Consider the following 20,739-nt stretch of genomic DNA (forward strand, 5'->3'; position numbering starts at 1 on the left):
TTAATCTTGAAGTTTGATACAAATCTAGTAGTGAAAAAATGTTTATGAAGTTGAAAATTAAAATTATTTTTCATAATTTTTTCAGCGTTGGGAAAAAAGGGTTTGTGCCGCGAATTCGTTTTACAAAATTGTAGATTTTAGGTATTTATTGAACATTTGAAATTTAAATTGTGGGAGACTTTTGGTGAAACTAGTAATCTTTTAAAGCATTATAATACTTAATGTAGTCTGAATATTTCAATAGGCTAATTTTTAGAGTTTTTTATTTTTAAAATTTCTAATTTTTGACTTTTATTTTTTTTTCAAACCAAATTTAAAATTTACTAAATCGATTAATTCCATGAAAACGAAAATTTCAAAATTTCAAAGTCATTTTTCTGTAATTTAAATTACACCATTGAAATTCTTACTTTTTAGATATAATACTAATAGATTAATAGTACTATCATTCCTTACAAACTTTTGTTAAAATCTACATTTTGATAATAATTAATTACATAAGCGGTTGCCGGGTGATTACGAAAATCTTGAATTTTGGGAGCTGCCAAAAAAAAATATAAAATCCCAGGAAAATCCCAAAGTAAACAAAACAAAATTAACAGGCGAATAAACGAACATTTTTACAAATTTACAACAAATTCACTTTAAGATTCCCAACTAAAGTTCATAAGTAAAGTAATTCACAATGGCACCAAACTTTGATAACATAAAGACTCATTTCCCTGCTGCAAGAATAAAAAAATTAATGCAATCTGATGAAGATATTGGTAAAGTTGCTCAGGCAACTCCAGTTGTTGTTGGTAGAGCTTTAGAATTTTTTTTAGCTTCATTAGTTGATGCAAGTGCTACAGAAGCAAGAGAAGCTGGTATTAAAAGAATCACTGCTCAACATGTTAAAGCTGCTATTGAAAAGAATGAAAACTTTGATTTCCTTGTTGAAACTGTTACAAAACCTGAAGGTAATGATGAATGATTTGTTGATAATAATAAATCTACCGGAGAAGAAGGAAAACCATGTGCAAGTCACAAGAGGCTAGAAGAATGCTAAAGGCTTTTATTCATCGGTGCTGGTTCTCGGACTAAAGTGGTTGATTATTTATACCCATTTCAATATGGAATCTGATGTTTGTTGATCACGGGCTTGACTTGTTGTTAAAGTTAGCTAAAAATACCCATCATTCTGCTCTTAATGTTGAGTCAATCAAGACTATTTGGCTTGATAATGAGTTCAATTTAGGTTGTCGGTAACATATCTAATAATAGACAAATGAATGCATATCAAGATACGTTATTGTACTAGATCTTACAATATGGGTTTAAACTTGTAATAAAAGTTAATTTTTATAACTTGGATTTCAAATCTTCTGATAAATTGTAGAGATTTTTTCTTTATCTAACTTGATGGTATTTGATATTATATCTTTGCATTAAAGATGTTTATAATTTAAAATCACCAGGTTTGATGTCTCTATAGGTATTGTGTAAATTCCGAAAAAAACTGTGGCCCCATAGAAAAATATAATCAACAATTTGTTTGAAGATTGTAACTCCTTATCAATCAAACATCTCAATTCTTAATTGACTTGAAAAAATTAGTATTATATTCAGCCAAATATGTCATTTCAACTTCTTGCTAAAAAGCTAAAAGTAGCATTGCTTCAAATAACAGCTGGTAGTGATAAACAAGTCAATTTAAATCATGCAAAAGATTATATCTTAAAAGCCTTATCAAAAGATTCTGCAATTGATTTAGTTGTATTACCTGAATGCTTCAACTCACCATATTCTGTTACTGAATTTGCTAAGTATGCAGAAAAAATTCCAAATGGCGAGACTACTAAGTTCCTCTCTCAAATTGCCAAAGATAATAAAATCTCAATTATTGGTGGTTCAATTCCAGAATTAGGTGATGATAACAAGATTTATAATACATCAATTACATTCGATAAAAATGGTGAAATCATAGGTAAACATAGAAAAGTTCACTTATTTGATATTGATATACCAAATGGAATCACATTTAAAGAAAGTTTAACATTAACAAGTGGTGATAAAGCAACAACAATTCCATTAGAAGGATTTGGTAATATTGGTGAAGGTATTTGTTATGATATCAGATTCCCAGAATTAGCCACTATAGCAACACGTAAATCAAATGCATTTGCAATGGTTTATCCAGGAGCTTTCAATACAGTAACAGGACCATTACATTGGCATTTATTAGCAAGATCAAGAGCAATTGATAATCAAATTTATGTTATTTTAGTTAGTCCTTCAAGAAATTTGGAATTGAGCTATCATGCTTATGGACATTCATTAGTTGTTGATCCAAATGGTAAAATTATTGCAGAAGCTGGTGAAGATGAAGAAATTATTATAACTGAATTAGATCCTGAAGTTTTAACAAAATCAAGAAGTGGTATTCCAGTTTCAACACAAAGAAGATTTGATATTTATGATGATTATACTGAAACTGCCAAACCAAGAGCAATTTGAGCTAATTGTTAATACGTATTTAAGTAATACAATGAATTATTTTTGAAAAAGATTAAAGATGTTTGTATATTTAGATGAACTTGTAAGATATATCATGTAACTCAATGAGCCATGTTTCTTTTTGTAATCAAAGTTTCATGATCTTTTAAAACATCAGTTTCATCTAGACTAATTATAGTACTTCAGATTATAAGCTTCATATTAAATTAGGATTGATTTGTTGTTTCAAAATCAAAATCACTAATCAATCAAAGAAGTTTGTATGCTTTTGTATCAACTGTATTTTCGTATTACCAAGCTCAATGATGGGCTCATCACGTTATTTTTGTGAATGTCGTAAAGACATAATAAGTTATAGTAGTGTGTTTTTGGTTATAGAAGTAAAAGATTTGTTTTGAAATGAAACTTGTATTTTTTCAGTCGCGAATTGTCAAGAGCCTAGATTCACTACTACTCTAGATTCTCATACATTGGGGGATAATTCCACTTATTGGAACAATATAAATACACACACAATTCCCTTCTTGGATCCAAAAGATTTGGCGCTACAATTAATATCGTTTTTGGAAGAAGAAGTCATATAACTATACACTAATAGTTTATCCGTTAGTCACACAAGACGAAATTATATTCAATTAATCACTGTTACATCTTTTCTCTTTATAATCAGCTATCATTTACTATAATGGAGGATCCCCCAGCATACCGTTTGAAAACATTGATTTTGACACCTGGAGATTTGTTAAAAGATGGAAGATATCCAATTCATTCTGTTTTACCTGGGTGTCCAGAAGGTCAAAACAAACACTACGTTTTAAGTCAGTTTCCTTACACAGATGGACCTACAAAACTCTCAATATATGCTTTAGACTGTGAGTTTGTTTTAATGGATGATGATACTAAACAGGTTGGTCATGTTTCATTGGTTGATTTCTATGGTGATGTGGTGTTGGATGAACTTGTTAGACCTAGAGGTCAAATCAAAAAATTATTATTTGCAAAAAGAAATGATCAAGTTACATATTCAGATATGGAAGATACAATAAATAGATTGAAAGAAATACATAAAGGTCAAACTGTTGTATTACCTCCAAACAATGGTAAAATTACAATATCAGATATTGAAAATGCAAAATATAGTTTTAAAGAAATACAAGACAAGTTATTGAAGATTGTTACCGCTGAAGATGTTATAATTGGTCATGGTGTTTATGAAGACTTTAAAGCTCTTGAATGGAAACATACACAGATACTTGACACAATTAAAATTTTTGATAACGTTGTTCCAGACGGGTCTCCATCTTTAAAGCTTTTAATTGGGCATTTTTTTGGTCCTGAATATATCCAGGAGGAGCTAAGTCCTTATTCTGGATCAGTGGCAGATGCAAAAGCTGCTTTAGATTTAGCTAAAATTGAGCTTTATAACAGTTGGGCATGATTTAAGATTAACAGCTAGAAATATATCTATATATCGAATCTGGAAATTATTTGAAATGTGGTTATTATCAACAATATTAGTCATATAGTACTAGTAGAAAGACAACAATAGTTGATATCTTTATAATATAATTTAAATAAACTCCAATATACTATTACTTTGATGCTCGATATTAACTGGATCCTCTCGACTTTTCAATTAGTCATGTAGTGATATACTTTCACATATTACTTTAATTGATTCTTTATAATAAGAACCTGTGTATTGATCATTGATCTAACTTAAAGTTGGGGTTAAGCTAAGAATTATTCACAATTAACAACATCTTTATCTGATAATAACAGTACTCTTTCCGTTTTACATATTTATGCATATTTTTTTACTCGTGGGAAATTTTGGTTCAAAAATACATTTTGGTGAAATTTGGATTTTGGTCAATTTTTTGGAAAACGCACCAAAATTTTTGGTTACTTTTACCAATTTTTTTGGTGTAAATTGACCAAAATTAACCAAAATTGAAAAATCACCAAATTGTACATTTTACAAGCACATTCAGATATTTGAATTTTGAAAATATAGATGTGTATATAAAAGTTAAACCATTACATTTCTGTTAATTTAATAAGCAAATTTTGTTAGTGAAGATATATATAATATTCAGTATTCCTACTAGTAGATGTCAAAAAGAGTCGATTATGAACAATAAGTTTGCTAGTAACAAGTGCGAAATTAGGGGGGTCGCTTTTTTTGTGAAAATCGGAAATATCACAACAAATATGATTTTAAAGGTAAATCTGAGTACACTAGGTGTTCGACATTTTATTTATCTATATAACCATCGCTTTAAACAATCAAAAAGAACTACTCAATACCTCCTTTTCCAAGGATTTAGTACTTTATTTTGATGTCTTTCACTCAAATTGAAGTAAATTTTTTGATCTTTTCGCGATCATCAACTATGAAAATTTCGGCTGCAAAAAAATTCCAACAGCAAAAATGAATTTCAACAGTTTTAAAAAAATTGCGCGCAGCAAAATTTAAAGAATCGAAAGACCGAACACCGACAAACTAAATTAATCAGTTGAGAATCGAGATCAATGATTAATTAAAAAAAGATACTCGACAATCAAAGTATACGAAACAGAACCGACTCAACATATATTCAATCAGAGTCTTTTGAACTACAAAAGGCATATACAAATATATAGCCCCACATATTTTTTACAATTGTAGTTCAGATCTGCTATATAATTGTACCAATTTACAACCGATGACTGGAAAATTGAAATTTCTTGGAGATATTAAATAAAAGAGCCTAATTATATGGTCTCTTGAACCTAGAAGTAGCATCTAGAGTAGTTCGGGTTTGAATGGAACTCATTGGTCCATAATATGAGATGGCAATTGCTGGTGGTAAAACAACTATCATCAAACACAATTACGTAGTGTTTCAATTCTCTAGTATCTCTTTCCATCAAATTCGAAGAAAATGTGCCACTTTTGGGAAATTCCGGGGTGCTATAGACCGGAAGTTTGGCATATAGGAATTTGAAATCTGGAGCAATCACAAGTATTTATATCAAGGAGTCTGGAATCTTTTCTTGTTACTACTACTTTTTTTGAATTGAAGTAAAAAGTTATTATTATAGACAATTGATTTGAATTGAATTAATTAAATACAATGGTTGTTAGCAGTCGTTCAAAATCAACTTTAACTTTAAACCAACAAGCTCTATTGGAAAATCCAAACTCAATTGATACTTCCGTCTTCTACGTTGGTGTTGATGTGGGTACTGGTAGTGCAAGAGCCGCAGTTGTTGATAACACAGGTTCAATTTTAGCATTATCTGAAAGACCAATTGCAAGAGAAGAATTAAAACCAAGTTATATCACTCAATCAACTACTGAAATTTGGGATGCAATTTGTTATTGTGTCAAATCTTCTGTTCGTGATGCTGGTATTGATCCAGCTGATGTTTATGGTATTGGGTTTGATGCAACTTGCTCTTTAGTCGCCGTTGAAGCATCAAGTGAAAAACCATTTGCTGTTGGTCCTGATTTCACTAATGCAGATCAAGATGTTATCTTATGGATGGATCATAGAGCTGTTGAAGAAACTGATGAAATTAACGCCACTGGTCATAAATTATTGAAATATGTTGGTGGTACAATGTCAATTGAAATGGAAATGCCAAAATTAAAATGGTTAAAGAATAACGTACCAAGTGAAAAATTCAAACAAGCTAAATTTTATGATTTAGCTGATTTCTTAACTCATAGAGCAACTGGTTCAGAAGCAAGATCTTATAATTCAACTGCTTGTAAACAAGGTTTATTACCATTAGGAGTTGAAGGTTCTAAAAATGGTTGGGCTAAAGATTTCTTGGAACAAATCAATTTACCTGAAGTTATTGAAGACGATTTTAGAAGATTAGGTGGTGCACCAGGTTTAGGTGGTCAATGGTTAAGTGCAGGTGAAACTGTTGGTCCATTGAATGAGAAAGCTGCCGAAGAATTAGGTTTAACTACAAACGCATTTGTTGGTTCAGGTGTTATTGATGCATATGCTGGTTGGGTTGGTACTGTTGCTGCTCAAACTGATATTGATATTCCAGCATTAGTTGAAAGAGAAAAATCGAAAGAAGGTATTGATAAATCAGCTGGTAGATTAGCTGCTGTTGCAGGTACTTCAACTTGTCATATTGCATTATCAAAAGATCCTATTTTTGTTGAAGGTGTTTGGGGTCCTTATCGTGATGTTATTGCACCAGGTTTTTGGTTAGCTGAAGGTGGTCAATCATGTACAGGTGCTTTATTAGCTCATGTATTAAATACTCACCCAGCTTATTCAGAATTAGCAAGATTAGCAGATCAATCAAATGTTTCTAAATTTGATTTCTTAAATTCAAGATTAGAATATTTAAAACGTACTAGAGGTGCAAGATCTGTTGTTGCATTAGCAAAACATTTATTCTTTTATGGTGATTACCATGGTAATAGATCTCCAATTGCTGATCCAAGAATGAAAGCTGCTATTGTTGGTCAATCTATGGATACTTCAGTTGATGACTTAGCAATTACTTATTTAGGTGCATGTGAATTCATTGCACAACAAACTAGACAAATTGTTGAAAAGATGAGAAAATCTGGTCATGATTTAACATCCATTTTCATGTCTGGTGGTCAATGTAGAAATGGTCTATTAATGAGATTGTTAGCTGATTGTACAGGCTTACCAATCATCATTCCAAGATATATTGATGCTGCTGTTGTTTTCGGTGCTGCTTTATTAGGTGCTGTTGCAGCTAAAGATGCAATTGCATTAAAAAATAAAGGTAGAAGAAGATCATCATTAAAATTAAACTTGCAAAACAAACCATTGGATTTCTTATCAGCTCAAAAAGATGTTGGTTCACCATATACAGCACCTTCAGCTACTGCTTCAACAACTGATATTTCAGCTATAGCAGCTGCAGGTGGATTCCCATTCCCAATGACTGCTGCTAATCAAAAGACAGTAAATGAAGAACAAGAAGATGATATTTCAGATTCTGAAGGTGAAGAACAAACAATTTCATTTGGTACTAAAGGAGGTATTCAAAAAGATGTTAGTGATAAAGTTAAAGATTTACAAATTAAACAATCAAATGAAAATAAAGCTCCAGGTGAAGATTTATGGAATATTATGGTTAAATTATCTGGTGGTGGTAAAGTTGTTGTTCCATCTCCAGAAGATAATTCAGATAGACAATTATTAAATGCTAAATATAAAATCTTTTTAGATCAAGCTGAAACTCAACAAAAATACCGTGAATTGGTTGATGATATTGAAGTCACAATTGCAAAACATACAGCAAAAGCTTAATCCATGTCTTTGATTTGAACTTGTTTTTAATTTATATATATTAATTAAGTAATTTGATTTTATAATATATTATGTACACGATTTAAATGAATTTGATATTTATCTAGTTATTTAATATTCATACTTTATTATCGTATGATCGTACGTTTATAAAACCGTTATGTTCCTGCCTTTTGAGTTTTTGACACAATTTCAGATTGACTTTTCATATATGTTAAAATGCTCTCGGTTTCCCCAGTGATCAAAGGAAAATACCGGATACGGATAAAAGTAAACATTACCCGGCTAACAATAACTACCTATTTTTTCTATAGATTTTCATTATTGTTAAATATAGGAATTTGAAATAATTTAGTGCGTTCAAGTTCAAAAGATCACCAGTTTGATATAAAGACACTCTTTGCTTTGAGAATAATTTGCTTCAATTAATCCCACAGACTATTTTCTTTCACATTCGTTTGATTTTTCAATTAACAAGTTTTTAAGCTATTGTTTATATTTGGTTGGGTTCAAGGCGGTTAAGGTATTGCTTCTTATTGTTCTAAAGCCATTCATTCTCTTCTAAACCAACAACATTTCCCATCAGGTTTCCATAAAGAATTTGAAGATACAAATATTTTGGAATTGATTTATAAAATTGAATCCTTAAGTCTTTTGTTGGGAACAATCAACATTCATTTCAATATAATTACATTTTCGTTCAATATTACACACATCATATAAAAATCACATAACTGGTCATGAGGACCAATATAGGGCTTATACTGGCAAGTTTAGTGGGCTCAGTATATTCAAGACTAAGTACACATGAGGTAACAAGTCCACAATTTGATTTTTCAGATTCAAATAATCAACAAATTGCATTCTTGGGAGATTTTGATGCTACTTCAACATATAAATATATTGGTGAATCAAACTTCACAAATCAAAATAATTTAAGAAACCAACTGTATTATACCAGTGGGGATAACGATCAATTCATAACGCTGGGTGAAATAAGTGGTGAAATTAATGATATAATACCTTTAAGAACTGATTCTTATGTACTAGTGGGTGATTTCCAATCCATTGGTGAACAAGACGTTTCAAGTCCAGCAATATTCAATACAACTTCAGAAGAATTCACATCTATAGATAATGATAATGACATTAATGGGACAATAACAACTGCATTTTATGATTCTGATGATAGTTTAATATATTTTGGTGGTAATTTTGAATTTAATAATACTCATGGTGCAGCCATTTATAACTTAACAACACAGCAATTTAATAGCACACTATTCCATGGATTTGGAGAAAATGGAACAGTTAGCTCCATATTGAAATTAGGATCAAGCATAATATTTGGTGGTGATTTTACAACTTTAGGGCTTCGAGAATTATTAACAAATTCTTATAATACTTCAAACATATCAGTGACAACAGATCAAGTGGTTAGTTTGAAATATGCACAATTTTCATCTTCAGATGATTCGTCATCACCAGAATCACTTGTTTGTCCTGAAAGTTCAAATGAATGGTCTATAAATGGAGTTTCTGCCGCAACAGTCAATATCAATCTACCATATCAAGTCATACCGTCCAAAATACGGATATATAATTCAAAAGATCAAGACTCACAAGTTTCATTATTTAGATTGTTGACCTCACCAGCTAATGGTATTATGAATCTAACTTATATTGATCCTGACACTGGAGATTTGGCTTATTGTGATGCTTGGTGTCCACTATTGAATTCATCCAGATTAGAATCTGTTGATGATATAGAACCAATTGGGTTTGGTGATTCAAGTCTTAGACTCAGTTCTAGCTATCAAGAATTTGGTTTCATAAACTCTTTAGATGTTGGTGGATTAACATTTGAAGCTAGAGAATCATATGGATCAAATATTGCACTCGCAGGTTTCCAAATTTTCCAATCAACTTATTCAACTTATGCAAATAATACATTAAACGAGCCAAGTTGCGATATTAATGAATATTCTAGGGCGGTAACACAAGGTGAATGGACATCATCATCCAATGGTGATTATTTGGTTTCAGAAGTTGATGTATCAAATGGCATTCCAGACGACGTTGGTGTAACATTTTATCCAAATATTACCTATGCTGGTGAATATAGTATTTTGTTATATACACCGGGTTGTGGTGCTGACCAAACTTGCTCAACAAGAGGTATAACTAATGCTACTGTTTATGATGATGAAACCAATGAAATTTTGGATACAAATTTGATTTATCAGTCTAATCAAGAAGAAAAATATGATCTTGTTTATTATGGTCATTTAAATTCAACACCAAGAGTTGAATTGAAATTAGATTCACCTGGACCTCAAGGATCAACTGTCACATTTGTTGCTGATAAAATTGATGTTAATGTCTATGAAATTGATGATATAGTTAATGCTAATGGTACCATACCATTGAATGGTATTTTTGAATTTTCCCCAGGAAATTTTTCAAGTTTTGATGCCAGTAATATTACAGATCAACACTATATAGGAAACACCACTATAAATAGACTTGGTGGATCTATCACAAATCATACAAATTTACATCTTGCTGTGTTAAACGAATCATTATACGTTGGTGGTAACTTTAGCTCAAGATATGGTGATAATTTAGTAAGACTGGATTATAATGAGCAAAATAATGAAACTAATGGTATTAATGTTACAATTCATGATGTTAATGGTGGATTAGATGGCCAAGTCAATAACTTAAAAGTTGTTGATGATTCGCTCATAATACTAGGTGATTTCAATAATACAAATAATGATAGTTCAATCTCAAGTCTTGATGGTTCAGACTCAAATTCATTAGACCAAGTGGCATTATACAATGGTAGCTGGTACTCATTTGGAAGATCATTTGAAGCAAGCAGAGTAAACAATATTACTTTAGAGAATACAGAATATTTGGCTTTTGATGAACATAATTGGGTATCTGATAATGAAACATGGTATGATAATAACCAAAAGCTTTCTTTCAATGTTAGTTCATCCGCTAATAATGGGAATTCTACTGTTTTCGTTGGATCACTAAAAAAATCTGACGCAATTGGAAATAAAGGTACTTTTATCACTCAAGATAATAATCAGACAAATATAACAAACGAAGCTTTAGTGGAAAGTGTCTTTAACACTGGTCTGTATGTGAATGAATCATTTTCTATATTCGGTGGTCAATTCAATACATCAGAAAATGCAAGAAATTTGATCTTTATATCCAATAATGAAACTTCAAGTATTGATGTTTCATGGAACTCAAATGCTTCAGTTACAAAATTATTTGCTGTTGATGATAAATTATTCGTTGGTACCCATGATGGTGGTTCGGTGGAAGATCATGATTTTGATGGTGTCTTCTTCTATCATTTGAATAACAGATCATTTGCGTCTCCTCAACCTGATGGTCTAACGAAAGAATCGGATGTTCCACAAGTTAATGAGCTAGGTTTCTTGAACAATACGTATCTGGTTGTGGGTGGTGACTTTGATGGTGCTGGATCTGTCTCATGTTCAGGTTTATGTTTCTACAACTTGAACAATACACAATGGGAATCCCTCATTGATTCATTTTCCGGTGATGTTAAAGCGTTCAGATTCATTAATGAAACTATAATTGTTGTTGCTGGTGACTTAGAGCTTGATGATCACCAAAGAAAACTTATTACGTACGACTTCAATTCCACTGATAATCAACAACCAGATCATTTTGATGATTTAGATGAAATCGTTGAAAACTTTATTTTAGTTGATAACTCTACAGATGGTAGAATTATTGTTTCAGGACCAAATTATATTAGAGCATATGACGGCTCACAATGGAATTTTATTGATTCTGATTTAAACAACTCAACCATCAAAGATATCTCTTTGTTGAATGTCTCAGACTCAAATAATAACAACAATGGATCGTATTTCGATTCCAATAACGTCTTGGTTGCATCTGGTCACTTGAATATCACAGGCTTTGGTTATGCCAACGTTGCCCACTTCAATGGTACACATTGGATACCATACTTGATTGCAACTCATCAAAATTCCACTGCTTCTATTGATTCAATCTTTTTGAATAAAGATATCTCATCGTTGTACATTAGTGGCACAATGACCAATAGCTCTCAATCATCTACATCATCTTCATCACCTTCTTCAAGTTCAGGTTCTGATGGACAAAGACAAGGGTCGCATCACATGAAAAGAGGTTATATTGTTTTAATTGGTTTAGCTCTTGCAGTAGGCACAATGAGTTTAATAGGTTTAATTGCAGCATTTTTCATTTTCAAAAAGAGAGGTCATCAATATACACCATTGGAACCAAGAGTCAATGAAACGGAGATGCTTGATACTGTTCCACCGGAAAACTTATTGAGACATGTTTGATGATCTATTTTTAAAATAAACACTTTTGATTTTCTATACGTTCACATACACAATCATGAAAGGTTTTTTTGTTTCAAACTTTTCCAGTTAATTTTTAACATTATTTTATTAGTTTTTTAGTGCATTTTCTTTGATTTTATATATATAGTTGGAAGGATTTTCGTTTTTGTTTTGTTTTTCAAGGGGTGTGATTTAATTATAAAATTCTCCAATACTTTGACTTTATTTATTTAGTACATATTATAATATAGTTAATTAATTAATGATAGAACAAATAATTTTCGCAAAATACATTGTGCCGTAAATTCTACAAACTTGAATTGAGATTTATGAAGGTGTCTATAGTAGAACGCAGTTTATTAATAAATTTATCAAATCTGGGTATCACTTAGTCTCGTACATGTTTCTGGGATACAGTTAGTAGTCTTTGATACAAACTTGAGTCTCTTTCAGCAAAAATTTTGCCTCCGTAAGTGTCTTCAGTTGAATTTAGACATATTTGAACTTGAAGTGGTTGTGAAACGGGATCCCAATCTTTTGCAGCCAAAAGATTCCATAATGCTGCTTTTCTATTATTCGTAAATCCAATTGTACCCATATTCTCTTTGACAATCTTTTGCTCATTGAAAATAGGCTCATATTCCTCCTTGTCTTTGTCTTCTTCATTTTCTTTTTCATTATCTTGTGCTTTCTTTGAAAGAATAATCTTGGCTTGACTTGACATATAGATTGAATTGATATAACTCATTCTTTCCAAAAGTAACGATCTTCCTATTTTTCCAACGGATTTATCATCAATTGCCTTTTGTACCCATTTTAAAGCAGCAGGTGCACTAGTCCAGCCATCTCTTAAGGTACAGAAAAGTTCTGAGACAATCAATATCGATCTTAATGCATATGTTTTTAGGCCACATCTTGATAAGAATGTATAGTTCGAAGAGTCAACCAAAGGATCAATTGTATCATTTTTGATTTTTGATGTGATATTTGTAGCACCCATTAATAAAGATATAGCTGCCATTTCTTGACACGATGCAAGGTGTGCCCAAGCTTTATCTGACAGAAAATCCTTTTTGGCCAGCTCATATGATGTATAAGCATACCTGTAGTCTCTTAACATAAACGACCAATCTGCCAGCTTTCTTGTGAGCGACTCAACAGCTCCAAATCCATAAGAGCCTCTTTCTATATTGTAGTTACTTGATTGTTCATTATTATTTTGAGGATTCTTTCCGAAATATTTTTTTGATACACTGAAAAATCTTCCAGTTAAACTTTTTCTTGGTGTTATCACTTGATCATCCCAAGTGGCAATTTTTTTCTCCATGAATGGTATTAACTTTCTTTGAATCACATCTTTCAAAACTTGATAAATTGACGTAATCGTTGAAACAGGGAGCGTTGGATTACCTATTGATGTTAAATGTGTATTCTGTAGCTCCTCATCTATAGATGACAGAACTGGTGGACTGAGGAGTTGACTTTTAGCTTCTTTATTTGTTGATATGCCCAAGGTAAATGCATCTGTGAATAATTGTTTTTTGATATGATCTTTCAGTTGGAAAGCCTTTTGTTGATCTGTCTCTTTCACTTCGTCATATACAATAATAAAAAGAGGTAAGATATCCTCAATATTCATGAAATCTGGGACTTTTGTGCTTTTAAACTCAATCAATAATCTTCTTGCCTCATCATATGGGTCATCGGCACTGATAACGATGAATGATGCCACTGGATGGTTTAAAGATTCAAATGAAGTCAACAAAGAAGAGCTTAAAAGCTTAGTGAAAAACTTGATATACATTGAACTTTTCAAAGTGGATTGCAACCGTATATCATTTGCTTTTTGTGCATTTCTTAAATGTGGATTTATCGCTTGAATATATTCACCAAGCAAAAGTTCAAAACTATGTTGGTTGAACAATTGCACCTTGTTTCTTTCCTTGATTTCAGCTTCTTGAATACTCAATAAGTCACTTAGAGGTCTTGTGAACCGCACTGAGAAATCATCTGCTGTTCTTGAAACTAATTGTGAATCTTTAATTTGGAATTTATGTTGAATATGGTCACCAAAAGGTTTCAGCAATTGGAAGAAAGAGTGAAATCCAAAATCACTCGCTAAATTATCAGCATTAGCAGAGCTTGTGACAGTGATTTGAGGGGAGAATGCACATGTGACTAGTCTTTTGCAATCGATTGAAGTCTTTTTGCTTGCAACATTCGACTGTTTCTGCTCCACCAAGTTGTCAATTGTGATCCCCCGGTCCAAGAAAAACGGTAGGTTGGAAATACTGAGATATGACTCCATTATTAAGCAGCAGAGCACCTTATTTAAAACCTGAATACCTTTTGCAATGTCTTGATTGAAGTCTTTAAATGGCGTGAACCGCAGTATAAATTCTAATCAACAAACCATTATTATTATTAAAAACCGAAATACCTGATTATGTCATATTCGCGATTGTTTTTTGTTTTTTTTTTCTTGACCATAAATCAACAAATCGTTCCAACGTAAGTAGATTCAAGCCATAATGAACGTCTCAAAGTCAGCATTGTGATTGAAAGAGAACAAGCTTTGATTTCATCGAGGACTGAAGACTCAGATAGCATTTTACATCACTAATAGACTGCTTGTTGTGTGTACACTCACTCAGAAGTAGCATCTTTGCTTTCATTCCCATTTGTCTGAGAAAATTATAGATCGGTCTGTGATTACAATCCAAAACAACTATTAGTTCAAAAAAGTTTGCCAATATTCAATACATCAAAATGATTCATAGTTTAATATTCACAATATTAGCTGTCATAAGCACGGTGAATGCTTTTTATATTCCTGGTATAGCACCAACGTCTTACAAAGAAGGTGATCAAATTTCCCTTCTTGTGAACCATATAACCCCAAGTGTCTTCCACGAGGGCAAGAACAAAGAAGATTTTGTTTACTCATTTGATTACTATCATCCAAAACTACATTTTTGTCAACCAAAGAAACTCGAGAAGCAACCAGAGTCCCTAGGTGCTATTATTTTTGGTGATAGAATCTACAATTCTCCATTTGAAATAACTATGTTGAAGAATGAAACTTGTAAGTCATTATGTGCTAGCACTTATCCAAAAGAAGATGCAGGATTCACCAATAAGTTTATCGAAAATGGTTTTTTCTACAATTGGTTAATTGACGGTTTACCAGCTGCTAGAAGATTACATGATGAAAGAACCAAATCAGATTTCTATGGTGCTGGTTTTGAACTAGGTTTTCTTGACAAAGAAGGTAAAGCACATCTTGATAACCATTTTGATATTCAAATTGAGTACCATAAGCGTGAAGATGATCAATTGAGAATTGTCGGTGTTACAGTTGAACCACATTCTTGGTCAAGAACTGAAGCCGAGTGTTCTGCCCAAGAATACCAACCAGTCTTTATTTCACCAACAGAAGATACCAATGTTGTCTTTACATATGATGTTTCTTGGATTCCATCAGATACTTTATGGGCCACAAGATGGGATAAATATTTACATGTTTACGATCCAAAAATTCAATGGTTTGCCTTAATCAATTTCTCATTAATTGTCGTTTGTTTATCAATGGTTATGGCTCACATTTTAGTTAGAGCTTTGAAGAGTGATATATCTCGTTACAATGAAGTAAACTTAGATGATGAATTTCAAGATGAATCAGGTTGGAAGTTAGTTCATGGTGATGTTTTTAGATCCCCAAAGAACCTATTGTTATTATCAATTTTGGTTGGTAGTGGTATTCAATTGTTCCTAATGGCATTTACCACCATTGGATTTGCCCTGTTAGGTTTGTTATCACCATCTAATAGAGGTTCATTAGCTACCGTTATGTTCATTTTATATGCATTATTTGGATCTGTTGGCTCTTTCATCTCTGGTTCCATTTACAAATTCTTTGGCGGTGAAAAATGGAAATTAAATTTGATCTTAACACCTTTATTAGTTCCAGGTGGTATCTTAGCTACATTTGCATTTTTAAATTTCTTCTTAATTGCAGTCAAATCATCTGGTGCTGTTCCAGCTGGTACTTTACTTGCTATTGTTGTCATTTGGTTTGTGATTTCTGTTCCATTATCTGCAGTTGGTTCAATCTTAGCACTAAAGAAAGAACAATTATCACAACCAGTTCGTACAAACCAAATTCCAAGACAAATTCCAACTCAACCTTTATATTTAAAGACAATCATTGTTGCCTTAGTTGCCGGTATTTTTCCATTTGGTTCAATTTCTGTCGAAATGTACTTCATCTATTCATCATTATGGTTTAATAGAGTGTTTTATATGTTTGGTTTCTTATTTTTCTGTTTTATTCTAATGGCCATTACTACATCTTTGGTTACTGTTCTTATGACATATTATACATTATGTGCAGAAAATTATAGATGGCAATGGAGATCTGTTTTCATCGCGGGTGGTTGTGCGATTTATGTTTTCATCCATGCAATCTTTTTATCTAAATTCTCATTGGCAGGGTTCACTACTATCGTTTTATATGTTGGTTATTCCTTGTTGATAAGTGTTCTTGCATTTATTTTAACAGGTTCAATTGGGTTCCTTGCAAGTTTATTCTTTATCAGAAAAATTTACTCTGCTGTTAAGATTGATTAAGAGAGAAAAAACTTTAGTGACACAATGTTTAATAAATAACGATACGCGTCAACTTTCAAGATTTTTGGAATTTTGATTCAATAAACGGAGAATATAAATAATAATGACTGTATAAAGTATGATGTAAATTGTAGACTCATGAGTCATGTTTATATGGATGATATTAAATCGGTATAAACTAAATCAGCTGATCACGGAGAATTCCGTCTTTACGCCAGCTTATATGGTGTATTCTCAGATAAGTTGTTCCATGGTTACTATATATTATGACTTTATAATATAGTATAAGCTTGAATCATCATGAATATATATAATTTTACACGTGTATAAACGCGTTTCAATGTGAATATAAGAGATGCCCTGGAGTCAGGTTAGATAGACAACACACAACACACAACGCCATCAGCTGATAATTAATAGAAATGATCAATCATACCAAATTTAAGCTCTTTATAGTAGATTATATTACGTCTCAGGTGTACTGAACAGACCAATCAATTGCCTAACGTATTCGTTCATGACGTTAATATCGCAACTAGTAGTACAAATATTGTTTTTAGACAATCTAAGATCTAACAGCTGTCATCATTGAGGTGATAGCTTGGCTATCTATTAATATATAATATATGTGAAGTATTTTGATATCACCAATCGATCTGTACTTATCAAATGACGGGATGTATTTATTGTCGCTATTGTTTATTCCCTGCATATATAAAGCATCAACGGTATGATCGAAACTTGAAGGACTGCTAGAATTTAATGGCGTTACGTTACAACTTACAACTTACACGTTACACTTTAGACTAACCAAATGCAGAGAATCCCGGTTCAAGCACCACATATAGATCGATCATATGAGATAAAACTCTACATTTTATCAAAACCATTTTTTCCCAGGGGTCAGTCAAACAACAGGGACCAAAATTCCAGCATATGTCCCATGTCAAACTCTAGACCATAATTTAAGAGGTACAGCTCGCTTGATAATTGTTCCAATGTTCTGAACTTTTCTAAGTTCTAACCTAAGTTCTAACCCCTCGCTATATATTCCATAAGCACCTTATAGTGTATAATACAGGTAGCAATTGAAGTTAAAGTTTGAAAGTCTATAGTCTCTATACCAAGTATTTGATTGTCGCACAAAATTAGCTATCAAATCTCAATAACAGGTACTTGCTATCTTGACGCCGCTAAATTACAAGATCATATATAATAACGTATCTGGAAAGTTTGACAATTGAGTTACCTGAATTAAATATAATGATAGACTCTAGAGTGTCTTTCTAAACAAATGAACTCACTAACGAGAAAAGAATGAGACATCCCTGCTTTTAAAAAGTCTGAAAGCTTAAAAGCGCTGTGGATTTGATGTGGGTTCCACGAATATACACAATTTTGCATGGAAAGCAGGACTTATATTTAATTTTAAACTTTATAAACAATTCCGAGAGACTAGATCTTAATTGAAAATTTTCACATTCAAACGGTTGATTTAACGTTCAAGAATATAACTATGAAGTGTTGTTACTTGAATAAACTTCAATGTCATATATTTGTCAAAACCTTACTATTGAACATGCAAAAAACAGGGAAGAACATCTTGTATGCAGACCAAAGCATAGACGCAGATTCTGGTGAGACCATTTGAAGTTGTTTTTAAACAGATTCAAAAACATTCCGTGCACAACTGCTGTAGAAGAATCAATAAAATGCTTCTTTTAAATTCATTTGATGAAGCAACGATTGGTAAAATATATAACTCATTTAAAGACTTTGTTGAATTAGCCTGGTGTAAATTTCTATAATGTCAGTGCAACCAAGCGCACAATGTGTAATCAACTTTTTTCCGGATTATTTAGTGCACATCGTTGACAATAAACCAAGTTTTCAGAATCAATCTTAGTATTGACCAGGTACAAATACGAACCATATAAATTAACTTAAGCAAAAGCAAACCGATTTGGCTTTCAACAAACAAATACTAAATTATACCAGTTGGATATTCAATAGCTGTGCGTTTGGTAAAGCTGTCGTAAGACACAATAAAGTAATCAATTATATTCTGACACATTACCAGCAAGATGCATCTTAATGGGAGTCACTCAGTCATGGATAAAAATAGTGTGCCTATTGATCAATGTTAAAAAAAGAACTGATGTATCTTCAGGAACTGGAAGTAAAATATGAATTGGTGAAAATTGTAAATATAAGGTTTGAAAAAAACCGAATGAAAACGATACAAGTATCAAAATCTTAATAGCTTCAAACACCAAGTATCACTTTCAAGACTGTTAGCCTAAACATGCTAATGAGATGTATGATCCGTGACTTGTGAGCCGAGATCAAACAAATTCTTGTCTTAGAACTTCCACAGAGTTAAACATCAGTGGTTTTCTGATTGCAGGTTAAAATTTACAATCTGCGGACAACTCCAAAAGTTGTCGAACAAAATCACTTAATTAAAAACCAATCTTTTGAATTGTTTGAAGATTTGAAGCACAGACAACGTAAAGAACACCTAGCAGAAATACAGAACAGACAAATTGCATAAGAAGCAAGTGCTTCCTCCATATTGAATCACCATATTTTTAATCCAGCATTATAAAATATCACCCATCCATCTAAATACCTTTTAAGCCTGAGATAACTTTGGACTGTTCAATAATTGACGATTAGAGTTCTTTGATTTCAAAAGTTAGGCACTCCAATAAAAAGGTATACTCTAAACCAATAACTTTCATAAAGAGTTGAAGATAAAAATTATTATCTAAATAATAAATGGCAACAATAATGGAACAAGAATGCTTGAAAGAACCGAAGGTCGAAGCTTCTGTTGAAAAGTCTCTTCAAGAAGAGTTAGTGATAAATCCAACCTCAGAAAATGTGAATAAAAAAGATGAAAGCTCAATAAAGCCATCCAGCCTGATACCATTTCAAACCACAAAGCTTCCAGTGTCATTGGTTTTCAAAAGAACATGTTATAAGTGTGGAAGTTTGGGTCATTTTGCCAATGAATGCTCATCATGTGAACGATTATGTTATAATTGTAAAACTCCTGGTCATGAATCTTCTAAATGTCCAAATGATAGAAACTCAGAATCCAAACAATGTTATTTCTGCAGGGATGTTGGTCACATTCAATCTGAATGTCCAAAATATCAAGAAATTAAAAAGGATCATCCCAATAGAATAAAGAAAAATAATGATCGATATATCACTCCTAGTCACAGTCCTCAATCATACCAAAATTATTTTGGGGCTTCACCGTATCAACAATCATACTACACAGAGGGTTTAATGTACCAACCATGGATGTATCAGCCACCATATACAACTTTTTATTCACCTCATCAAGTATCACCTCCAGATATGGCCGAGCCAAAAAGTTATTTCAATCATCAATACCCTGGACAAGATCCATATTATTATACATATGAAGCACATTCACCAGGTTATTATCCTTATGATCCCCAATATGCATCTCATTATAGAAATTATGTTCCACATAACGGCAAATTCCAGCAGCAGCAACCACCTCATTATCAGTCTGAGCAATTCACTAATTTGATACAACTAAGGAACTTTGGAGCAAAACAACACACCAACAGCGGTAAACAACAAAAGAATTGTTATGAATGTGGTGAGAAGGGACACGAGGTAAGTTCGAAGACAATGACACTTGAAAACCTAAAATGAATATACTAACAGCTTATATTAAGAGCAAAAACTGTCCTAATATTCCAAAGAACCGAAGATAATTTCGCATAATAACATTTCAAATTCTTAATGACAAAGATCTCAATAGCTTGTTAATGAACTTAAAAAAGAATTAGACAGAAAGTTATAATTTTGACATCTTCAGCTAGCCCCATCATATATCATGTTTCTAGTCTATTGTTATATTAAATCCACGTTTA

At 32.1% G+C, this 20,739-nt stretch overlaps 8 protein-coding genes across 8 annotated transcripts; 7 read left to right on the forward strand and 1 right to left on the reverse strand.

Moving 5' to 3' along the window:
- Window positions 1–685: 685 nt before the first annotated feature.
- BUR6 (negative cofactor 2 transcription regulator complex subunit BUR6) lies at window positions 686–973 on the forward strand (the record flags this gene model as incomplete). Its single annotated transcript, XM_011278314.1, has 1 exon — window positions 686–973. The coding sequence occupies one exon, from the start codon at window positions 686–688 to the stop codon at window positions 971–973; it is 288 nt and encodes a 95-aa protein (XP_011276616.1).
- Window positions 974–1,614: 641 nt separating this feature from the next.
- NIT3 (carbon-nitrogen hydrolase family protein) lies at window positions 1,615–2,496 on the forward strand (the record flags this gene model as incomplete). Its single annotated transcript, XM_011278315.1, has 1 exon — window positions 1,615–2,496. The coding sequence occupies one exon, from the start codon at window positions 1,615–1,617 to the stop codon at window positions 2,494–2,496; it is 882 nt and encodes a 293-aa protein (XP_011276617.1).
- A 685-nt stretch (window positions 2,497–3,181) lies between these two features.
- Window positions 3,182–3,934, forward strand: BN7_1069 (Oligoribonuclease; the record flags this gene model as incomplete). Its single annotated transcript, XM_011278316.1, has 1 exon — window positions 3,182–3,934. One exon carries the CDS (start codon window positions 3,182–3,184, stop codon window positions 3,932–3,934), a length of 753 nt encoding a protein of 250 aa, XP_011276618.1.
- Window positions 3,935–5,615: 1,681 nt separating this feature from the next.
- Window positions 5,616–7,799, forward strand: BN7_1070 (putative phosphotransferase; the record flags this gene model as incomplete). Its single annotated transcript, XM_011278317.1, has 1 exon — window positions 5,616–7,799. The coding sequence occupies one exon, from the start codon at window positions 5,616–5,618 to the stop codon at window positions 7,797–7,799; it is 2,184 nt and encodes a 727-aa protein (XP_011276619.1).
- A 740-nt stretch (window positions 7,800–8,539) lies between these two features.
- RAX2 (Rax2p) lies at window positions 8,540–12,190 on the forward strand (the record flags this gene model as incomplete). The annotated part of the gene is made up of 1 exon (XM_011278318.1): window positions 8,540–12,190. The coding sequence occupies one exon, from the start codon at window positions 8,540–8,542 to the stop codon at window positions 12,188–12,190; it is 3,651 nt and encodes a 1,216-aa protein (XP_011276620.1).
- Window positions 12,191–12,578: 388 nt separating this feature from the next.
- On the reverse strand, window positions 12,579–14,498 carry TRS85 (Trs85p; the record flags this gene model as incomplete). Its single annotated transcript, XM_011278319.1, has 1 exon — window positions 12,579–14,498. One exon carries the CDS (start codon window positions 14,496–14,498, stop codon window positions 12,579–12,581), a length of 1,920 nt encoding a protein of 639 aa, XP_011276621.1.
- A 461-nt stretch (window positions 14,499–14,959) lies between these two features.
- BN7_1073 (transmembrane 9 family protein) lies at window positions 14,960–16,819 on the forward strand (the record flags this gene model as incomplete). The annotated part of the gene is made up of 1 exon (XM_011278320.1): window positions 14,960–16,819. The coding sequence occupies one exon, from the start codon at window positions 14,960–14,962 to the stop codon at window positions 16,817–16,819; it is 1,860 nt and encodes a 619-aa protein (XP_011276622.1).
- Window positions 16,820–19,612: 2,793 nt separating this feature from the next.
- On the forward strand, window positions 19,613–20,518 carry BN7_1074 (Gag-Pol polyprotein; the record flags this gene model as incomplete). The annotated part of the gene is made up of 1 exon (XM_011278321.1): window positions 19,613–20,518. One exon carries the CDS (start codon window positions 19,613–19,615, stop codon window positions 20,516–20,518), a length of 906 nt encoding a protein of 301 aa, XP_011276623.1.
- Between the last annotated feature and the right edge of the window lie 221 nt (window positions 20,519–20,739).

Source organism: Wickerhamomyces ciferrii, contig 00022, assembly GCF_000313485.1.
Source record: "Wickerhamomyces ciferrii WGS project CAIF00000000 data, strain NRRL Y-1031 F-60-10, contig 00022, whole genome shotgun sequence".
Taxonomy (NCBI): Eukaryota; Fungi; Ascomycota; class Saccharomycetes; order Phaffomycetales; family Wickerhamomycetaceae; genus Hansenula; species Hansenula ciferrii.